The sequence below is a fragment of the Enhydra lutris genome, unplaced genomic scaffold, assembly GCF_002288905.1.
Source record: "Enhydra lutris kenyoni isolate GAN:26980312 unplaced genomic scaffold, ASM228890v2 scaffoldscaffold26, whole genome shotgun sequence".
Classification (NCBI taxonomy): Eukaryota; Metazoa; Chordata; class Mammalia; order Carnivora; family Mustelidae; genus Enhydra; species Enhydra lutris.
Genome location: NW_019154110.1, coordinates 10,766,174 through 10,785,523, shown reverse-complemented (window position 1 = coordinate 10,785,523; position 19,350 = coordinate 10,766,174). Strand labels below are relative to the sequence as shown.

The window sequence follows — 19,350 nt, the reverse complement described above, 5'->3', positions numbered from 1 at the left end:
TAAGGGATACATTGGACCAAAATAGGAACAAGTGATCCAAATGAGGGGGCCACAGTGGAAGAGTAGAAAGTAAATCCTTTGTTTAAAAGGGGAAAATCCCCCTGGAAGACACAGAGAATTTATGTGTTTGGTTTTTGTGGGTTATTGCACTTGGCTGCATATGAGAGGCGTAATGGCGTTGAGTTGTAATTCTGTTTACTCTGATTTTGCAGATTTCTTTCCTCTCCATAATAATAGTTGTACTGATAAATGAAATTGCCTTTCAGAACCCAAATGACCCCAGAGGTTTAGACAAACATAGCCCTATGCTTATGTCAAGTAAGCTGTTTCACAATATTCCTATTTTTAGTTGCTTTTTCATGGAATCACTTCCCGGAGTGTTTGGGTTCTGTTACCATTTCTTTTGGAAGCTGAGTCTAAGGCTGCGGTGTGTAAGAGGGTGTAAAATGTTTGGAAACGTGAAATCAGATCACTGGTTCAGCAGGTTCCTCCTTTCTGGTCTTAGCCATAGCTAATGCTTATCTATTCCTGATGCATTTTCCTAATAGTAGCTAGTCTCTATTTAAAAATATTATGAGAAGCTGCAAAGGATTTTCAGGAGTGGAGACTTTTTTTTCTCTGATATTTACGAAACTTCCTAGGGATTTTGTGGGACTTAATTTGCCCTTATGTTCTTCTGCTGCTATAGATATAAGTATATAAAATCCATATATATCTTTATATAAGTATGTGTATATATAATATTCACTGTAAAAAAATATAAATACAGTATCGACGTATGTAAAGGAAAAAGTAAACGTTTTCCCACTTTCCCAAATCCCTGTTCTTTCTTCTCAGAGAAAACAATGTGAGGTGTATTCTTCCAGACACTTTAATATGTATATATTTTCTTCCACTAAATATATTTTTTCCACTAAGTTTTGGTGGAAGTTTGATGAGGGGAGGGGATGGGAAGACCAGTCTGAGAAAAAAAATAGGCTATACGTTTGCTTAAGAATTATCTTAGAAAAAATCTGAATGTCATGATACCTTTAAGACATAATTCTCTGTTGATTATTATAATTGTTGTATTTATAGTCTGACCCCAAATAAGTTTCTCCATATGATTTGCTTTGAAAGTTTATTGTACTTGGATTGCACTTGACTTTAGTTTGAATTCTTTGGTAATTTTTAATTTTCATATGATATTGTTTGTTTTGCTTGGTGTTTAGTTTCAGATCTGTCACATGCTGTTTTTCTTGAGGCATTTGGATAAATTAGCCTTTGGATAATACCCAAAATGCTACTATTTTGAGAAGAGTTCTTAGTAGCTATTCATACAAGGAAAATTTTTATTATTATTTTGTAAGGAATCTCTATGCCCAGTGTGGGGTTTAAACTTATGACCAAAATCAAGAGTTGCACACTCTACTGACTGAGCCAGCCAGGTTCTGCCCCCCCAAATACAAGGAAAATTTTTATGTATAGACAAACTATGTAGACAGTCTTAAAGATTCTTACATTCTCAAGATGGTACATGAATGTTATGTAGTGAGGGTTGGGGGAAGGGCAGAGACAGACGTTCTAACTTAAGTTCTAATTAGAAAGCATTTCTGGTGTCCTCAGTAAGACTTATATGGTAAAAGAATATGACTGAAAAGAAATCAAATGTGACAATTTGAGAATCAGGATGATCAATTTACTTCTATTTCAGTATTTTCATTGTGTACGTACAATGTCAGATGCTCTTATTCTTACAACTAATAAAAATAGCTCTAGTTTGGTCCTCGTGCACTCCTGTCCAGGCACTGTCTGTTAAGTTGTTCACAAATGTCTGTTTTAGTCCCCACAGCAGCCTGTGAAATAGGTGCTAATACTGGCACAGTACGTATGGAGACGTGAAACCTTGGAGAGGGTTAAGGAACTTGCGTACAGTCACACGTTCGTTAGAGGCAAAGTCAGTGTGGCTACTGGGGTCTGCCCCACTGCATAACCTCTGCTCTTGGCCACACCACGCAACCACTGTGCATGTACTTTAACTCTTTTGTCTGTTGGGTTTTTGTTTTTGTTTTTGTTTTTTTTTTAACATTTATTTATTTATTTGAGAGAGTGCTCCTTTGAGCTGGGAGGAGGGGCAGAGGGCAAGAGAAAATCCCAAGCAGATCTCCGATTAGTGCAGAGCCCACCAACCCCAGGCTCAATCTCTGAGATCCTGGACTCTGAGATCATGACCTGAGCTGAAATCAAGAGTCAGGCACTCTACTGAGTGACCCAGGTGTCCTGCTTTTTTTCTTTTTAAAGAACGTATGACGGGGGGCGCCTGCGTGGCTCAGTGGGTTAAAGCCTCTGCCTTAGGCTTGGGTCATGATCCCAGGGTCCTGGGATTGAGCCCCACGTCGGGCTCTCTGCTCAGCAAGAAGCCTGCTTCCTCCTCTCTCTGACTGCCTCTCTGCCTACTTGTAATCTCTGTCTGTCAAATAAATAAATAAAATCTTAAAAAAAAAAAAAAAAGAACGTATGATAGTGATGGAATAATTGCCAGAGCTTGAAGAAGTGAAGGCAGGAGCAATATGGAGATGAAGTTCATGTAAAACAGGTTTAGAGTGAGTAGTAAGTGTATCCTTCAGTTTTCCTAAGATCTTTCCCACATACTGCCTTTCAGTAGGAGAGCTAGAAGGGCCCTGGAGCTCAGCTGATCTACTCCCTTCTCCTGTAGGCAGATAAGCTTTTTTTTTTTTTTTTTTTTTGAAGATTTTTTATTTGACAGAGGGAGACACAGCAAGAGAGGGAACACAAGCAGGGGAGTGAGAGAGAGAAGCAGGCTCCCCACTGAGCAGGGAACCCGATGTGGGGCTTGATCCCAGTAGCCTGGGATCAGGACCTGAGCCGAAGGCAGATGCTTAACTACTGAGCCACCCAGGTGCCCCAGCTTTTTCTTAAATGATAGAGAAACCTGTCAATAGGCTTTTTTCTTACTATAATGATGATAATATTCCTTAAATAAAATCTGGTAAATGGCCAAAACAAATGTAAAGAAGTAATATTCCCTAATCCCAGCAGCTTGAATTAAGTACTTCAATACTTTGTTGTATGGCATATATCTTTTCCGATTTTTTTCCCCACAGTGAGCATATTCTATATTCTGTTTTACAGTCTGGTTTTTTTCCTACTTAACAAAGATTATGGATATTTTTCCATGTCATTAAATATTCTACATAGTTCTTTTTTTTTTTTTTTTTAAGATTTCATTTATTCACTTGATAGAGACACAGGGAGAGAGGAAACACAAGTGAGGGGAGTGATAGTGGGAGAGAGAGAAGCAGGCCTTCTGCCAAGCAGGGAGCCCAATGTGGGGCTTAATCCCAGGACCCCAGGATCATGACCTGAGCTGAAGGCAGACGCTTAACTGAGCCACCCAGGCTCCACTCTACAGGATTATTATTATATATATATTTTTAAAGATTTATTTATTTATTTATTTGACAGACAGAGATCACAAGGAGGCTGAGAGGCAGGCAGAGAGAGGGGAGGGGGGAAGCAGGCTCCCTGCGGAGCAGAGAGCCCAATGCAGGGCTCGATCCAGGACCCTGGGATCATGACCCAAGCCCAAAGCCCGAAAGCAGAGGCTTTAACCCACTGAGCCACCCAGGCGCCCCTACAGGATTATTTTTAATGGCAGCGTAGACTTTACATCATAGGGATAGTTTAACCAGTTCTTTATTGTTCAAGATTTGGATTGTTTCCATGTTTTCATTTTCATAAATAATGTAATAAACGTCATTGTTACTAAATCTTTACTTACATCCACGATTACTTTGTTGTGTAAAAGAAAATTCTAGATGTAGAATTAGTATGTGTTCTAAGGTCATGTGAAATTTTAAGGCTTTTGATCTGTATCGCCAGATTGCCCTCCAGAAAGGTTGTATCACTTTACATTCTGACCTTCTTTATATGAATATCAGTTTTATATGAATATCAGTTTGTCTTATCCTTGTCAACACTGGACTTTATAATTTTGTTTCATCTTTGTCACTTTGATAAATGGAAAATTTATTTTAGTTTTATTTGTTTATTTTAGTTTTACATTTTTTATATTTTTACATTTTACATTTTTTGGGAATTTACACTTCCCAGTGTTTAATGGAGGTAAACACTTTTTTCTTACATTTATTGCCCCTTGGCATTTCTTTTGTGAATCACACAGGGGAAATTTTAAACTAGTTCTAGGGATAGACGATCTTATCAATCAAACTTAAGGCCACTTCTAATTTCTCCTGCCTTTGTTTTAATCTGTTTCTCCTTGTTTGATTTTCTGTTGACAGGTAGAATTCTACCTCAGAAGACCTCTTTGTGTTATTGTATATGTTTAATCTTAATTATTCTTTTTGTTAATAGTCATGAAAATGTAGTTTGTAGTAAAAATACATTTTTTCAAATAGTATTATTCCCCCTCCTCCCCAATGGTACTGAAATGTAACATGGATTGTGAGTCTTCTTTTTCCCTACTGTAAATGGCACTCTTCGGAGGTAACCATTTTTAGCAATTTGGTGTATATCTGTCCAGATACTTTGTCAGTTTAAACTTTTTTTAAACCATAAATGATATCACACTTTATCTCTTCCCGTGTTAATGAATATAAATCTACCTTTTCTTTCTTTCTTTTTTTTTTAAGATTTTATTTATTTATTTGACAGACAGAGATCACAAGCAGGCAGAGAGGCAGGCGGCGGGGGCGGGGGGGGGGGAATCAGGCTCCCTGCTGAGCAGAGAGCCCAATGCGGGGCTCCATCCCAGGACCCTGGGATCATGACCTGAGCTGAAGACAGAGGCTTTAACCCACTGAGCCACCCAGGCACCCCTACCTTTTCTTTAAAAAAACAAATCAACAACAAAAAAAACCCCTTGACTTTGTTTTCTTTTTCTTGAAGTATTTTAAAGTAAATTACAATCATCATGCCAGTTTGCCTCTAAATACTTCTGTAAGTGGCTCTTAAAAAATGAGAATTATTTCTTACATAACACTGTTGTCTCACCTAGCCAAATTAATACTTCCTAATGATCCTAATAATATGTCTACTCCATATTCTGATTACTTCAGTTGTCCCCAAAACTATTTTGTAGTTTAGTTTATTCAGAACAAGTTCCATTTATAATTATCCTTTTCAATAGCTGCATAGAAAGTTATCTGGCTAAACTAATTTAACCAGTCCCTGGTAAACGGGCACTTAAGATGCTTAAAACTTAAGTGCTTAAAACTTGCAGTTTTTACCAGTTATAAACAATGCTAAAAGTAATGTTTTTTGTACCTGCCTCTTTGCTTTCTTATCTGATTATTTCGTTAGGATTAATTTCTAGAAATGGAATAGTAGGGTCAGGTGGTATGCATGTGCAAACCTTTGATACATTTTCCAGATTGCCTACTGGATATGTTGTGCTAATTAAACTCTTATCAGTGTGTATGGAGAGTGCCCCTTTCCTCACATTCTTGCCAGAATCAAGTAATATCAGAAAAATATCACATTGTTTTAGGCTTCTTTTTCTTTTTCTTTTTTTCCTTAAGTGAGGTCAAACGTCTATTCTGATGTATTTGGCTATTTGAATTTTGGAGACTGCTGATCCATTTCTTACCATTCTTTTTTTCACATTAAGCAAATATACCTTCATTTTGCCATACCAGGGCTGCCTTCTGTCCATATGTATTTGGGCTTCTTTTATTTTCCCCACTTCGTTTTTGCTGGTGTGGGAACCAAATTTGGACTTAGCACTCTAACAGAGCCTGACTAGTACTGTATTTTGTTTTAGTTTTTGTTTTTACCATGTAGTGGTGTTAGAGGGGGAGGGCAGTTTTGCCATTTTTTTTTTTTTTAAGATTTTATTTATTCATTTGAGAGAGAGAGAGAGAGTGAGCCAGCATGAGCAGGAGGGAGGGACCGAGGGAGAGGGAGAAGCAGACACCCTGTTGAGCTGGGAGTCTGATGTAGGACTCGATCCCAGGACCCTAGGATCGTGACCTGAGCTGAAGGCAGACACTTAACTGACTGAGCCACCCAGGCGCCTGTGTTTTGTCATTTCTTATAATTGAAAATGTCATTGTACTTTGCTTTCCAGATTGTTTTGATACCTGACTGTTTGAGAATACATTAATGAACAATACGTAGTTCTTTCTAAAGCTTGTAGTAGTGTTCAATTTTCCTCATTAGTATGAGGACAGTATAATAGTACCCACTTCTGAGGAATTGAGAGGATTTAAATGATTTATGTAATACAGATAAAGTGCCTAGGCTAGGGCCTGCCACTTCGTGGGTTCTTCATGATGTTAGCTGTTAATAGTGATAGTACGGTCTTTTCTTAGGCTGTAGCTCTATGGCTACAGTGTGTGTTTCTCCTTCGTAAAAGAGTTATGTAAATGATTACCAATACTATACTTGCAGTTACTTCTTCAAAGATTTGAAATGCACATAAAAGAGCATGCCAAGAAAATTATTAGGGTGCCATTATTATTCAGTTATTCATTCAGCAGCCTGCCATTTGCCAACACCAGGCATACCAAGGTGAATTGTTCACAACCGCTGTCTCAAGGAGCTCATAGTAAGATGTGGAGATAGGTAAACTACTTCCAAGGCATAAATATTTAAGTGTTTTAACATGAAAGCAACCTCCCAAAATGTTTTCATTTTGGGTAAGCATTTCATAATGCTTAGTCTTTTTTTTTTTTTTTTTAAGATTTTATTTATTTATTTGACGGAGAGATAGAGAGCACAAGCAGGGGGAGGGGCAGACAGAGGGAGGAGAAGCAGGCTCCCCAAGGAGCAGGGAACCCTATGCGGGACTTGATCCCGGGACCCTGGGATGATGACCCGAGCCAAAGGCAGTCCTCCAACCGACTGAACCACTCAGGCACCCCAATAATGCTTAGTCTTACTAATACTAAAAGAAACACAAAAACGATCTTATTTTCTGAGCTTCAGTTTATCCATCTAAGTGGTAATGATGATTGTGTCTTCATGTGAGTGCATTGTAATGTTTATAAGTTCTTAAATCTGGTAACATGGTTTTGAGACTCTTAGGAGTAGCCTATACATGTTAACTGTTACAGGAAAAAGTTAAGTTTGATTACTTTGCTTTTGTTAACAAAAATTAGCCTGTTGAGGATACATACTTGTTGAAGTTCATGAATATGTAGTTCACATTTTGTCTGGTTGTCAGCATTTACCTTTGGAAATGATAGTGTAATTAGATGTTCTGCCATGTGGCTGAGGCATCATTTCTCTGGAACAAACATATATCTGTAGAATACCTTTTAGGGTGCAGGTGATGGGATGGCAGAGTGACAGGATGAGGTCTGTGCTCTCAAGTAGCTTACAACTAGCGAAATCAGACGTGGTACAGTATGACAAGTGCTGTAGCAGTGATGTGAATGATGCTGAGAAAGGAGTGATCGATTCTGCCTGGGAATCCCCATTTTTCAGATCCATACTATAGAAAGAATTTGGACATTTAGGTTAGGAGTAGTTTCATTGCCTAAGAGGCTGTTTGTCTAAAGGCTTTTTAATAAGAAAGGATCAGGCTGTTTTATATGAAACAGAAAGGGTTACTTGGATTATGGTTCTAATTTTATTTTGAGTAGGTTTTCTTCAAAGGTTACTTTAAATTTTAGTAATATTTTATTATTACTTTTTAAAGCTGGGGGGTTTTTTTGTTTGTTTTTTAAAGATTTTATTTATTTGTTTGGCAGAGAGAGAGAGAGAGACAGCGAGAGCAGGAACACAAGCAGGGGGAGTGGGAGAGGGAGAAGCAGCCTTCCCGATGAGCAGGGAGTCCAATGTGGGGCTTCATCCCAGGACCCTAGGATCATGACCCGAGCTGAAGGCAGACACCTAACGACTGAGCCACCCGGGTGCCCCTTAGTAGTATTTTAAATTATAAAAGTAATATATGCTTATAAAATATCTAACTGGTCAAAAGTATATCAAATAAAAATGAAAGTATCTCTTCTTTCCCTGGGTAATTCTTATTAGTTTAAACAATTACTTGTAAATAACCTTGGGTTTTAAGCACCTCATATTCTGAGCATTTATTCTGTCTGTTCAAAGAGGAAAAATACATTTCCCTTTTTAGGGAAGTACCTCGGAGCAATGGAGGTTGTCTGGGGCCTGTGAAGTGGAAGGGAACTGTAGTGGATTTCGGGAAGTACATTGATCAGTTAGATTGCTGTGTCCTATAGGGCTTTTTAAGGATTTATTGACACACTTCATCAAGGTATTTGAGGGAGTATTCAGGGAAACCTAAGACGTTCTGCAGTTCTTTTCCCTTTCTTATAAATTCATGCCTGGTCAGAAATTACAGCTTGAGTGGAATGTCCCTCCACAGAACTCAAATGCACACTATCTATCATGTTACTTAGTGTGGCAGTAATGTAAAATGGTAAGGGTTTTTTTTTTCTTTTTGCTTCTTTCTGTGAGAGGGCTCACCCAACGTATTTTATCATATGTTTCTTCATCTCTCCCTTATTTCAACTTCCACTTACTCCCCCAATTCCCCACATCATTCTCTTAAGAGAAAAAAATAAGTTTTGTCCACCGAGTCCTCTTTCTTACTTGATTTAATATGTCTTGGGTTGAATGTTTCTCACAAAAACACTTTGCATTCAGAATTAGCCTATCAAACCGTTTCCTCCACGGACTCCCCCATAGACTGCATGCCTTTCACTGTGGTGCCCCCTGAGGTATGGAAACCCAAGGCTGCTTTTGGCTTAGCCATCATGATTTTAGAATATCAGTCCCCATGCTCTGCTTTGAAAAGTTATCCTGGTGGTTATATTGTACCATTAAAAAAATTCTGCTTTTAGTCCGCGGAACCAACCAACCAACACACGGAGCCAGAACTCTTTATCCTGTTCCAGTAAAACCACAGTCCTCATAATAACACATTCACTTATCCAAATCTGGGAGTCCACAGGAGCACACACCCGTATATGTGTATGCGTACACAGATGTATACAGATGCTTGCTGGACACACATTGGGGATGATAGCAACTCATCCATATGGTTGGCGTTCAGGAATTTGTAACCTGCAGTGCTCTTTCTTACTGGTAACACCATTCTGCTTGGGGAATATAGAACAAGCCCAAACAGTAATACTGACAGAATTCGGAATTATGATACAGTGGAGCCTTCACGTAATTCTTTGTTGAAGAAGTTAGGGCCTAAATGTTAAGGCTTATTGTTATTCTGAGTTGATAATCTCTGCCTTGCTTTAATAATTTTTCCTCATGCCTGGGTAGCCCGCGAGTTGCACAATAATCACTCACACAGCTTTGTAATCAATGCCCAAAGTAATAGGATTCCTCTGGCCACCGGCAATTAATAAATTTGTGTCTTTTTTAAAACACTAGCAAGTCGGGCCTGAAATACGACTGACTGGCTCTCCTCATTTGCATATTTATTGCAGTGGAAAAATTCTTACCAGATGATTGATGCTGAGCCTGCCTCTTGAATTCCAAGCAGCACATTATTATGAAATGAAAAATGCCGGCCATACAGTTGATTAAAGTTGAAGACAGTGGAATCGGTGTTTTTTAAGATTGTGGGAGAATTAAAGGCATATTTTAATAGATGTTGACAAGAAGTGAACTAACAAAAGCAAAGCAAAGGATTTGCTTGAAAAGATTTAATCAAATGTCTTTCTTGGGGGATTAATTGCCGGGGATGACTAGTGCAAGTGGCAAGCTTGTGTAGATTTGAATGAAAAGTATTGTTCTCAGGCCGATATGTTGTGTGTCATTTTGACCTAGAGTTTAGCTCTGGTTCTAGAGTTACTTTTGAAGGAGAAAAAACTGCTCTTGTAATCTATACATTCTACTTCATTGTATTTATCTGGCATGATAGGAATGTGGGAATTTATGTATACTTGTACATAAACTATTGTATGTTTTCATGTTTATTTTAAAAATAACTGTATAGATATTTAAAAACTGATAAGGTAAGCTTTATTTTAGTTATAAATTCACTGTCTGCGTTCCCCCTCCAATCCCCTTGCCAGAAGTTATACTTATTGGTTTATAATCTAATTAATGAACTGTGCCTATGTCCAAACTTATTCTCTGCCTACAATTTTGTTTATGTTGAACAACCAAGATGAATCAGGGAGAAAAATAAAGCTGTTAGGTGAAAATTGTTTTTAGATTGGTGACATTTTATATATAGAATGCTTGCATATGGGTAGCATGTAAATGAATACTTAATACAGGAATCTATGAATACTAGTTCAGTCCTAGCACTGTCGATCAGTACAAGCAGAGCCTGGGATTTTCACCATGTGAAAGATGATGATTTTTTTGATTGTGATGTACTTTCTATATCCCACAGCATTTAAAAATTAATGAAGTTCCTTGATATATAAAAAACATGTTTATTATTTTTCACCTAAATTCTGTGAGATAAGCAAAGGATTATCTACATTTTACAGAGGAGAAAATTGCAACTCAAAGATTAAATTGGTCTGCTCAGTAAAATGACTAGTTAGTAATAGTGTCAGTTAGAATACAGGGCTCCTGACCTCTAGTAAAGCACTCTTCCCATTGATTCTCTACTTGGAAAATTATTCCTAAAGCCAGTGCCCAGATGCTGAGGTTGTATCTTGATAATATGGTGAGGCATATGTCCTTCTTAATCTCCTCTTAAGGGAAAGGCCTCTGGAAATGGACCATGTAGGACAAAATAAACATATATATCCTTGACAGTCTCCATTTGTTTTGTGGCCACGTGCCAAGAGGGAGAGAGAAGAAAGTGTATGCCTCTCTGCTGTTTTTTCAACTTGTAACTGACAGTAATTAGGAGAAAAATGAACGGTGAATTAGAAACTGTTGGTTCCATTCTCTTCATTTTTCATAGGGTTAAACAACTAGAATTCAGTCCTATATGAATGATAAAAAGAAGTTGGGTTGGGTTTGGTTTTGTATTTTGGCTGGGAAGAATCCGCTGTTGGATCTGAGTCTCCAGGAGAGTCTTTCCTCACTCTTGTCAGATGTGGCTTTGAGGAGGCCTGCTGTATCCAGGAAAGCATTGTCTGGTCTCTGCAGATTTTACATAAAATCTTAGTGGAAGGAAATGTGGCCCTTTTCTCAAAGAAATGAGAATTGCTTTCTTTCTTCTGTATTTCTTTATAGGAAGCTGTCTGTGTGTTGGTCATTGGTGACTTTACTTTGATAAACATTTTTTTTCTTTTTCTTTTTCTTTCCTTTTTTTTTTTTTCTTTTTTCTTTTTTTCTTTTTGTGGTTAGAAGCACAGAATTGCAGATTTCATCTCTGGTAGGTCTCTTGACACTTTGATGCATGGTGGTGCTATCCCTGAATGGAGCTTAAATACTTCAGGGCTACTTTCTGACTGGGTGAAGGGGTGTATAAAATGAGAACATATGAGAGAGTATTAACAGAAAGGCACACTTTGATTTACTGATATTGGCTCTCTGCTTTCTTGTTGGATTGATATGCTGTCTAATATATCTGCAATGGATTTTTTTAAACTGACTTGAACAAAATAAAAAGGCTTGTATAGCTACTTGAAAGTGGCCCTTAAAAGTAGTAGTCTTTTCGTTGTATGTTTTCACAGTTCTTGGTTCTGCCACATGTGAGAGTCACATTATGACTTGCTTGCTGGGGATAAGCAGCTATGAACATTATAGACTGCTTTGCAAACTGCCCCCCCCCCCCGCACATGGTTCCTGATTTCCTGGTTTACATCATGGATACATGGAATCTACCGGAAGTAAGGGACAGGTATCTGCTTTTCTTCTTTTAAATTTTTTATTGCAGCAAAAAAAACCATGAAACCTAAAATTGACCTAACATAAAATTTATCCTAACCGTTTTTTCAATTTTCAAATTTATTTTGAATTTTCATCCTATGTAGTTAACATACAGTGTTACATTAGTTTCAGATGTATAATAGGGATTCAAAAATTTACCCTAACTATTTCTAAGTGTATAGTTCAGTAGTGTTAAGTATATTCACACTGTTGTGTTACCAATCTCCAGAACTATTCTGTCTTAGAAGAGTAGAACTCTATACCTGTTAAACAAGCCTCCATTCCCCTCTCTGCCAAGCCCTGGTAACCCCCATCCTACTTTCTGTCTCTGAATTTGACTACTCGAGGTACCTCCTATAAGTGGAATGATACAGTACCTGTCTTTTTATGGCTAGCTTATTGCACTGAGCATAATGTCTCCAAGGTTCATCCATGTGTTATAGCCTGTGTCAGAATTTCTTTTTAAAGGGTGAATAACATTCCTTTTTTTTTTTCTGTTCTTTTTGACTAGGCTCAAGATTGAAGCATTATAGATGATTTTTTTCTGTACAGAGATGAACTGGGATGGTAGAATTATTCATTATGGCCTGCTTTGGGAACACTTAAACTGTGTTGTTTTTTTTTTTTTCAATTGTGTTAAAATATACATGACATAAAATTGACCAGCTTAGCCACTTACAGAAATATAGTTCAATATTGTTAAGTACATTTGCATGGCTGTCCCAGTATCCCCACTGTCCATCTCCAGGACATTTTCATCATCTCATTCCTAAGCTCTGTATCCATTGAACAGGAACAGGTGTCCATTCCCCTCTCCTATCCACCCCTGCCTGCCATCGTTCTGCTTTCTGCTTCTGTGAATGTGCCTGTTCTAGGTCCCTCATGTAAGTGGAATCACACGGTACTTGTGCTTTTGTGACTCGCTTACTTAGCATAAGATTTTCAAGGTTAGGTCTTGGGAATTTTGAAAACTACTTTGCAAATGCAAAATTGGTTTGTGGTTTCACTTTGGAAAACATGGGCTCTCTCTCTTAAGATACAGCCTTTTCTAGAGAAGGCACTAAAAACCGTGGTTAACGCTAACTGAAGTTTGTGTGGGCTGAAGTCCCTATGGAATATAAAATAAAAATGAATGTAGGGTTTGCTAAATGAAAGTAGGGGCGTTTGTGAGAAGGTTACAGTTATTTAAGGGAAAGGGGGAAGGTGTGAGAGAAGCATGGCCAGAGATGAATGGACAGCCATTACTGATAATAAGAATGGAAAATCACCCGATTTAGCAATGGATTAAATATATAGAGTAAGGGCACCAAAATGTCAGTGATCGCCTATGAAAACACATTAAACGGAGAAAATCAGACAAGGGAGAAATATTAGGTAGGAAGAACAAAGTTCTGTTTCTGACATGGTGTATTTGGAGGAGTGATGGAGCATCCATGTGAAGATTTTCTTGCAGTTGCTGGAAATGTGGAAGCTCGATAATAGGAGAGGCGTCTGAGTGCTACCAACGCATAAATAGTGATTATCGGTGTCTAGTTAGCCCCTTTAGCAGGATTAGGCTGATAAAGAAGGTAAGAGTTCAGTTCTCAGAGGGCCAGTTTTTATCCTGAAAGTTCTTAGCCGTAGTAGACTATACTTAATCCTGACCAGCTTGATTACAAATGCATCCTGTTGGCTCTGTAGAGAACCAGGTAAGAACATATTCTCAATGCGCAGAGTTTTAATACACAATTCAGTACCACAAACAGTAAGTCGTTAACTTGGGGGTTTTCATACGTGAACAACAACTTTTTTCATAGGAGAATGTGTAGAGAAATTGTATGTATGAGGTGGCAGCTCAAACCAGAGGCAAATGAGATCTCCTGAGGAAGGGCGACGACGGCAGCAGTGACGACACAGTAGGGATCCCAGGACAGAGCTGTGCACTTCAGGAGAGGAGGGATTGCTTAAGGAGTTGATTGATAGAGGGATAATCCAGGAGGTCGGTGGGTTACCTGTAGAAGCTAACACCATAAGGAAAAACGATTGGTTATGATGACAGGCAGGGTAGAACTTGGTCAATCTTGCTAAATTTAAGAACTCACAATTTATTGCAGACCCTTTCCTACACACCTTTACATATGTTACCTCACTTGTTCCTCACAACAAGCCTGTGACGTGGGCACTGGCATTATTTCCTTTCAGGAATTCTGTGTTTCAGAGAGTTCTTAGGCCTCGGGTGCCCTTTGCCTACCCCCCACCCCGGCCAGAACTGCCCAGGAGTCATGAGTTACAGTCGTTGCCTGCTTTGAAGAATTGTAGATAATTTATTGTTCCTTCTCTGTGCTTCATTTCCCAGGTCACAAGGCCCTTAAAGCATTGTTGAGATCATTGGCAGATCTTCAGGAAGAGTTACTTTTCCAGTACCCAGACACTAGATATTTAGTAGACGGGACAAAGCCCAAAGCAGAAAGGTAAGGAAGGAATGGAGCTGTGGGGTTGCTTATTTTAATCTGAGTAGTTTCCCATCATTTTTGAAAAAGAAAGCCAAATCTTCTGCAGGCAGGTATCATACTTATTGTTAGTAATAACAGAAAGACCTTCTTATATTTACCTGGTGGCCAGGATGGCACACAAATTAAGAATTAGGTTTTCCTTTTTTATATTTACTTGTGCCTGCTTTTCTTTGTGGGCTTCTGCAAAAGGCTTGCCTTTTCTTTAGACCTATTGAAATTAGGAGATGAGGGGTGCCTGGGTGGTACAGTTGGTTGAGTGTCCAACTCCTGGCTTTGGCTCATGTTGTGATCTCAGGGTGGTGAGATCAAGTTCTGTGTCAGGCTTTGCACTAAGCGTGGAGTTGGCTTGAGACTCTCTATCTTCCCCTCCCTCTGCCCTTCCCCATCTCAAATAAATAAATAAGTCTTTAAAAGAAAAAAGAAATTAGGAGATGAAAGCTCATTTTTAATTTTAATTCTTTTTAAAAAAATGATGATTTTATTTATTTATTTGACAGAGAGAGACACAGTGAGAGAAGGAACACAAGCAGGGGGAGTGGGAGAGGGAGATGCAGGCCTCCCGCCAAGCTGGGAGCCTGACGCAAGGCTCGATCCCAGGATCCTGGGATCATGACCTGAGCAGAAGGCGGGTGCCCAACACCTGAGCCACCCAGGCACCCTTTAATTCTTTTTTTTAAAGATTTTGTTTGAGAGCAAGCGAGCAAATGTGTGTATGAGTAGGGGGTGTGCAAAAGGAGAGGGAGAAGCAGGCTCCCCACTGAGCAGGCAACCAGATGTGGGACTCCACCCAGGACCCTGAGATCATGACTTGAGCTGAAAGCAGGCACTTAACGGACTAAGCCACCCAGGTGTCCCTTAATTTTAATTTTTTTTTTTAAGATTGTGTTTATTTGTTGGTAGGGGGAGGAGAGAGAGAGAGCACAGGCAGAGGGAGAAGAGGCACCCTGCTGAGCAAGGGGGTCAATGCGGGGCTGGATCCTCAGACCCTGGGGTCATGACCTGAGCCAAAGGCAGCAGCTTAACTGACTGAGCCACCCAGGCGTCCTTCAATTTTAATTCTTAATTAATGTTTATGCAGCAGTTTGTGCCAATACCATGGAATTGCTGGTCACAGCCATCTCCTTTTCAGTGAGGGAAGAAGCAGTTATTTTGAAGGATGGAAAATTTTCAGAAAGGCACGGAATATGTATAAACGTGTTTACTTTTTCTGAAGTTGTCACATTTGACGAAGGATTTCCACAGCACCCCCCCACCCACCTGTTGTTTGAGCCTGCTGTATATGGTACCTGCTTGCTTTTTTCCCTTTGGGCTTATCCTTTGCTCCATTCATTTTTAGTTGGAGGGACAACAGTAAGTTCACATTTATTGAGCACCTATAATGTGTTGGGGTCAGTAGTCCAGTGAGTCTAAGTGGCTTGCCTGATAGAGGCTGTATTACTTGATCCGGGCAGTTGCCTTTATTTCAGCGTAGTTCCGGTTCTCTTGCCCACTGCTTTGAGTTTCCTTCACATTCAGCTCTTTTCCTTTGATTCAACTAATATTATTCTGCTTTCCTGAACAATTGGTTACAGGGAGACACATTTCCTTTATTGATTTGGGGATTAAGGTCATAAAAATATGATTATGTGTTTAATTTTTAAAGACCATCTTGTAACAGTATAGGCCTGGTTCATATGCATTTCTAATAATGTTTTTACAACCTCATTTATTTTTACGGTTTGCTTACCTTTTAAAAAAATATTTCTAAGCCAGTAATTTTTATATTTATTTGAAAAGTTACATGAGTTTTTGATTGAGCTCATGAACATTCTTTTCAAACAAAAAGCCACCCTTCCTCCCATCTGTGGTGTTTTTTAAAAATGTAGACAGAATAGGGAAGGCCTGGGGCGTTTGGGTTGTCTCAGTTGTTAGGCGTCCGCCTTCGGCTCAGGTCATGATCCCAGGGTGTTGAGATCAAGCCCCACATCAGGCTCCTTGCTCAGCAGGGAGCCTGCTTCTCACTGTCTCACTCCTCCAGCTTGTGTTTCCTCTCTTGCTATGTCTCTCTCTGTCAAATAAATTTCAAAAATCTTAAAAAAAAAAAAAAAAAAGAATAGGGAAGGCCTAAATACTCTCAACTTCATGTGAGCCTAGCTTTTTACTTGGGTGGTGTTTGTGTACATTGAACTTAATGTTCTTATTGATTTTACAGTGAGGAGGAGATTTCCAGTGAAGATGAAGATCTATTAGAAGAGAAGAAGAAGCAGAGAAGGGCCCCACCAAAGAGGAAGCTGGAAATGGAGGACTATCCCAGCTTTATGGCAAAGCGTTTTGCTGACTTTACAGTCTACAGGAACCGCACACTTCAGAAGTGGCATGATAAAACCAAGCTGGCTTCTGGAAAACTGGGGAAGGCAAGTATGTGGTGTTTGTGTGTGTGTGTGTACATGTGTGTAACAGAGTTTGTGTCAACCTGAAGCAGTTAAAGACATTGGAACTACAGCTCATTGATACAGATAATGTCATGATGTAATAGTAATCAATCATTTCTACAGAAAAATTTACTGAACTCCTGCCATTCAGTCCTGGGATTTTAATTTTATTAGAAGGAATATTTTGGTGACACCTGGGTGATTCCGTTGGTTAAGCCTCCAACTCTTGATTTCAGCTCAGGTCATGATATCAGGGTAGTGAGATCTAGCCCCGTGTCAGACTCTGTACTCAGCATTGAGTCTGTTTGGGATTCTCTCTCTCCCTCTGCCCCCTCCCCCTGCTTGAGTGCTCTCTCTCTCAAATAAATAAATAAAGTCTTTTTTTTTTTTTTTTTTTTTAAAGAATATTTTGTTCTAGAAAATGACCTTGTAAGTGTTGAGATGTTTGGGAATACAAAATACTGAAAGAAGTGGATTTTTCAACAGTTATGGAAGCTGTGAAAGTTAATCTCTGGGTATAGGAACTCCTTAGACTAAATTTTTTTTTTCCCTGAGAACAATTACAGCCATTCCCAAAGTCAGTCTGTAACACAAAGTCCCTCTGAAAGGAGGATTGTCTATTTCTTTGCTGACACAGAAAGATAGAGAAACCAATGTAGCTGCCTTCAGCACAGACTTTCTGCATTATCTGACACTGGTTAATGTTGTTGCAGGGTTTTGGTGCCTTTGAACGCTCAATCTTGACTCAGATCGATCATATTCTGATGGACAAAGAAAGATTACTTCGAAGGACACAGACCAAGCGCTCCATCTACCGAGTTCTTGGCAAATCTGAACCGGCAACGCAGCTTCTCCCGGAGAGTTTGCCAGGACAACCAGTAAGAGCTCTGGGATGCTGGGTGATTACAGGGAGCAGTTTCTGTGAGGCTAATTAGCTGAAAAATCTGATCACCTGTATTACCCTTGGTATAAGAAGTTCATGAAAGGAAAAAAAGCACTAACTTTACTAGATTGTAAATTGACTAGAAACTGAGAGTTTGTGGAAGGAGAAAGTTCTTTTAAAATGGAGCTATTAGGGGTGCCTGGGTGGCTCAGTGGGTTAAGCCGCTGCCTTCGGCTCAGGTCATGATCTCAGAGTCCTGGGATCGAGCCCCGCATCGGGTTCTCTGCTCGGCAGGGAGCCTGCTTCCTCCTCTCTCTCTGCCTGCCTCTCTCCCTACTTGTGATCTCTCTGTCAAATAAATAAATAAAATCTTTAAAAAAAAAAAAAAAAAAAATGGAGCTATTATTAACTTGTGTGTAGTCTTCTCTTATTTTTGAGTTTGACATGAGCCTGGTAATGGAACCATTCGTAATCGAATTTTTAAAAATTCAATTTTAGAGCTGCTTCTCTAGCAATATCAGTATGGAAGGAAGTGTGCATTTTATGTCAGACGTTTAGATACTATAGAAAAGGATCCATATCTGGAGCACATTCTTTTGTTTAAAGAAACTTATTTATAGAAGTATATACTTAATAATTTTTTTCAAAGTTCAGAAGAATTTAAAATGAAAAGTAAAATTCTGCTTCTCCGATTACACCAGTGTTCATTTGTAACTGTAACAAGACATTTTCTATTCATATAACTATATATAGATATAACACATATGCATATATAGAAACATGGTTCTGTTTTTTTTCTAACTGGGATGATTTATGTGTTTATATAAAGTATTAATACACTATATAAAATCTTACTATTTTTTAAATTTAATTTTTCCTGGGCACTTTTCTAAATCACTACATAGGGATTTTTTATCTCATTTTTCCCAGCACTAGGCTATGGGGTATTCCATTGTAGGCGTGTACTATAATTTATTGGAACAGTGGCTGTTTATGTTGTCTCCAGCTTAGAAACAGTGCTATAGGAAACATTCATGAGCATTTATAATACGTGTATTTGTGTGAACATATGGATAGATTTCTCAAAGTGGAAATGTCAAATCAAAGAGAATACACATATTAAATCCTGATAGATGTTACTGAGTGCCTCCAGAAAGGTTGCATTAATTTCCATTTCCACCAGTTCTGTTTTCTGGTACCGAGTGTTGCCAGGTTTAGAGCTGAAAAATGGAGTCTTCTCATTTTAATTTTCATGGATTTAATTAGAATGAGGTTAAACATATTTTTATGTGATTATTGACAATTTTTTGTTATTTTCATGTTGAGTGCATAATTAATGTCTTCGTCCATTTTTTTTATTGGAATATTTTTGTTCTTTAGTTGTAAGAGCTCTTTATATCTTAAGGAAAGCTGCTTTCCTGTTATACACTGTTATACACATTATTTGTGGTGGCTAAATTACTTTGATTACCCTTTGGATTCACTCCTTCTAGGAGGTCCTTCCTCAAGCCCCTGCCAATGCCCACCTGAAGGACTTGGATGGTGAAATCTTTGATGACGATGACTTTTACCACCAGGTATGATTTTTACAGTTTTCTTTTATTACAGATCAGGTTTTAGCATTTCAAAACAGCTCATAGAATTCTCTGACCAAAAGGTGGCTTACTTTGGAAGGAGGATAGAGTCGGAGAGTTAGAACTGCTATCTTTAAGATTGACTTACTGTGTAATTCTGAGTCTGTTTTGGCTTCTCTTTTTTAAGAGTTTATTTTTTTAAA

At 38.7% G+C, this 19,350-nt stretch overlaps 1 protein-coding gene across 2 annotated transcripts in view; it reads left to right on the top strand.

Annotated features, from left to right (window-relative positions):
- Positions 1-19,350, top strand: part of LOC111151702 (apoptosis antagonizing transcription factor) — a 102,903-nt gene that overhangs the window by 25,194 nt on the left and 58,359 nt on the right. For both annotated transcript variants that reach the window (XM_022509854.1, XM_022509855.1), the window contains exons 5-8: positions 14,123-14,237; positions 16,471-16,672; positions 17,404-17,568; positions 19,067-19,150. In XM_022509854.1, coding sequence (XP_022365562.1) covers positions 14,123-14,237; positions 16,471-16,672; positions 17,404-17,568; positions 19,067-19,150 — 566 coding nt within the window. The remainder of the gene's footprint in view (positions 1-14,122; positions 14,238-16,470; positions 16,673-17,403; positions 17,569-19,066; positions 19,151-19,350) is intronic.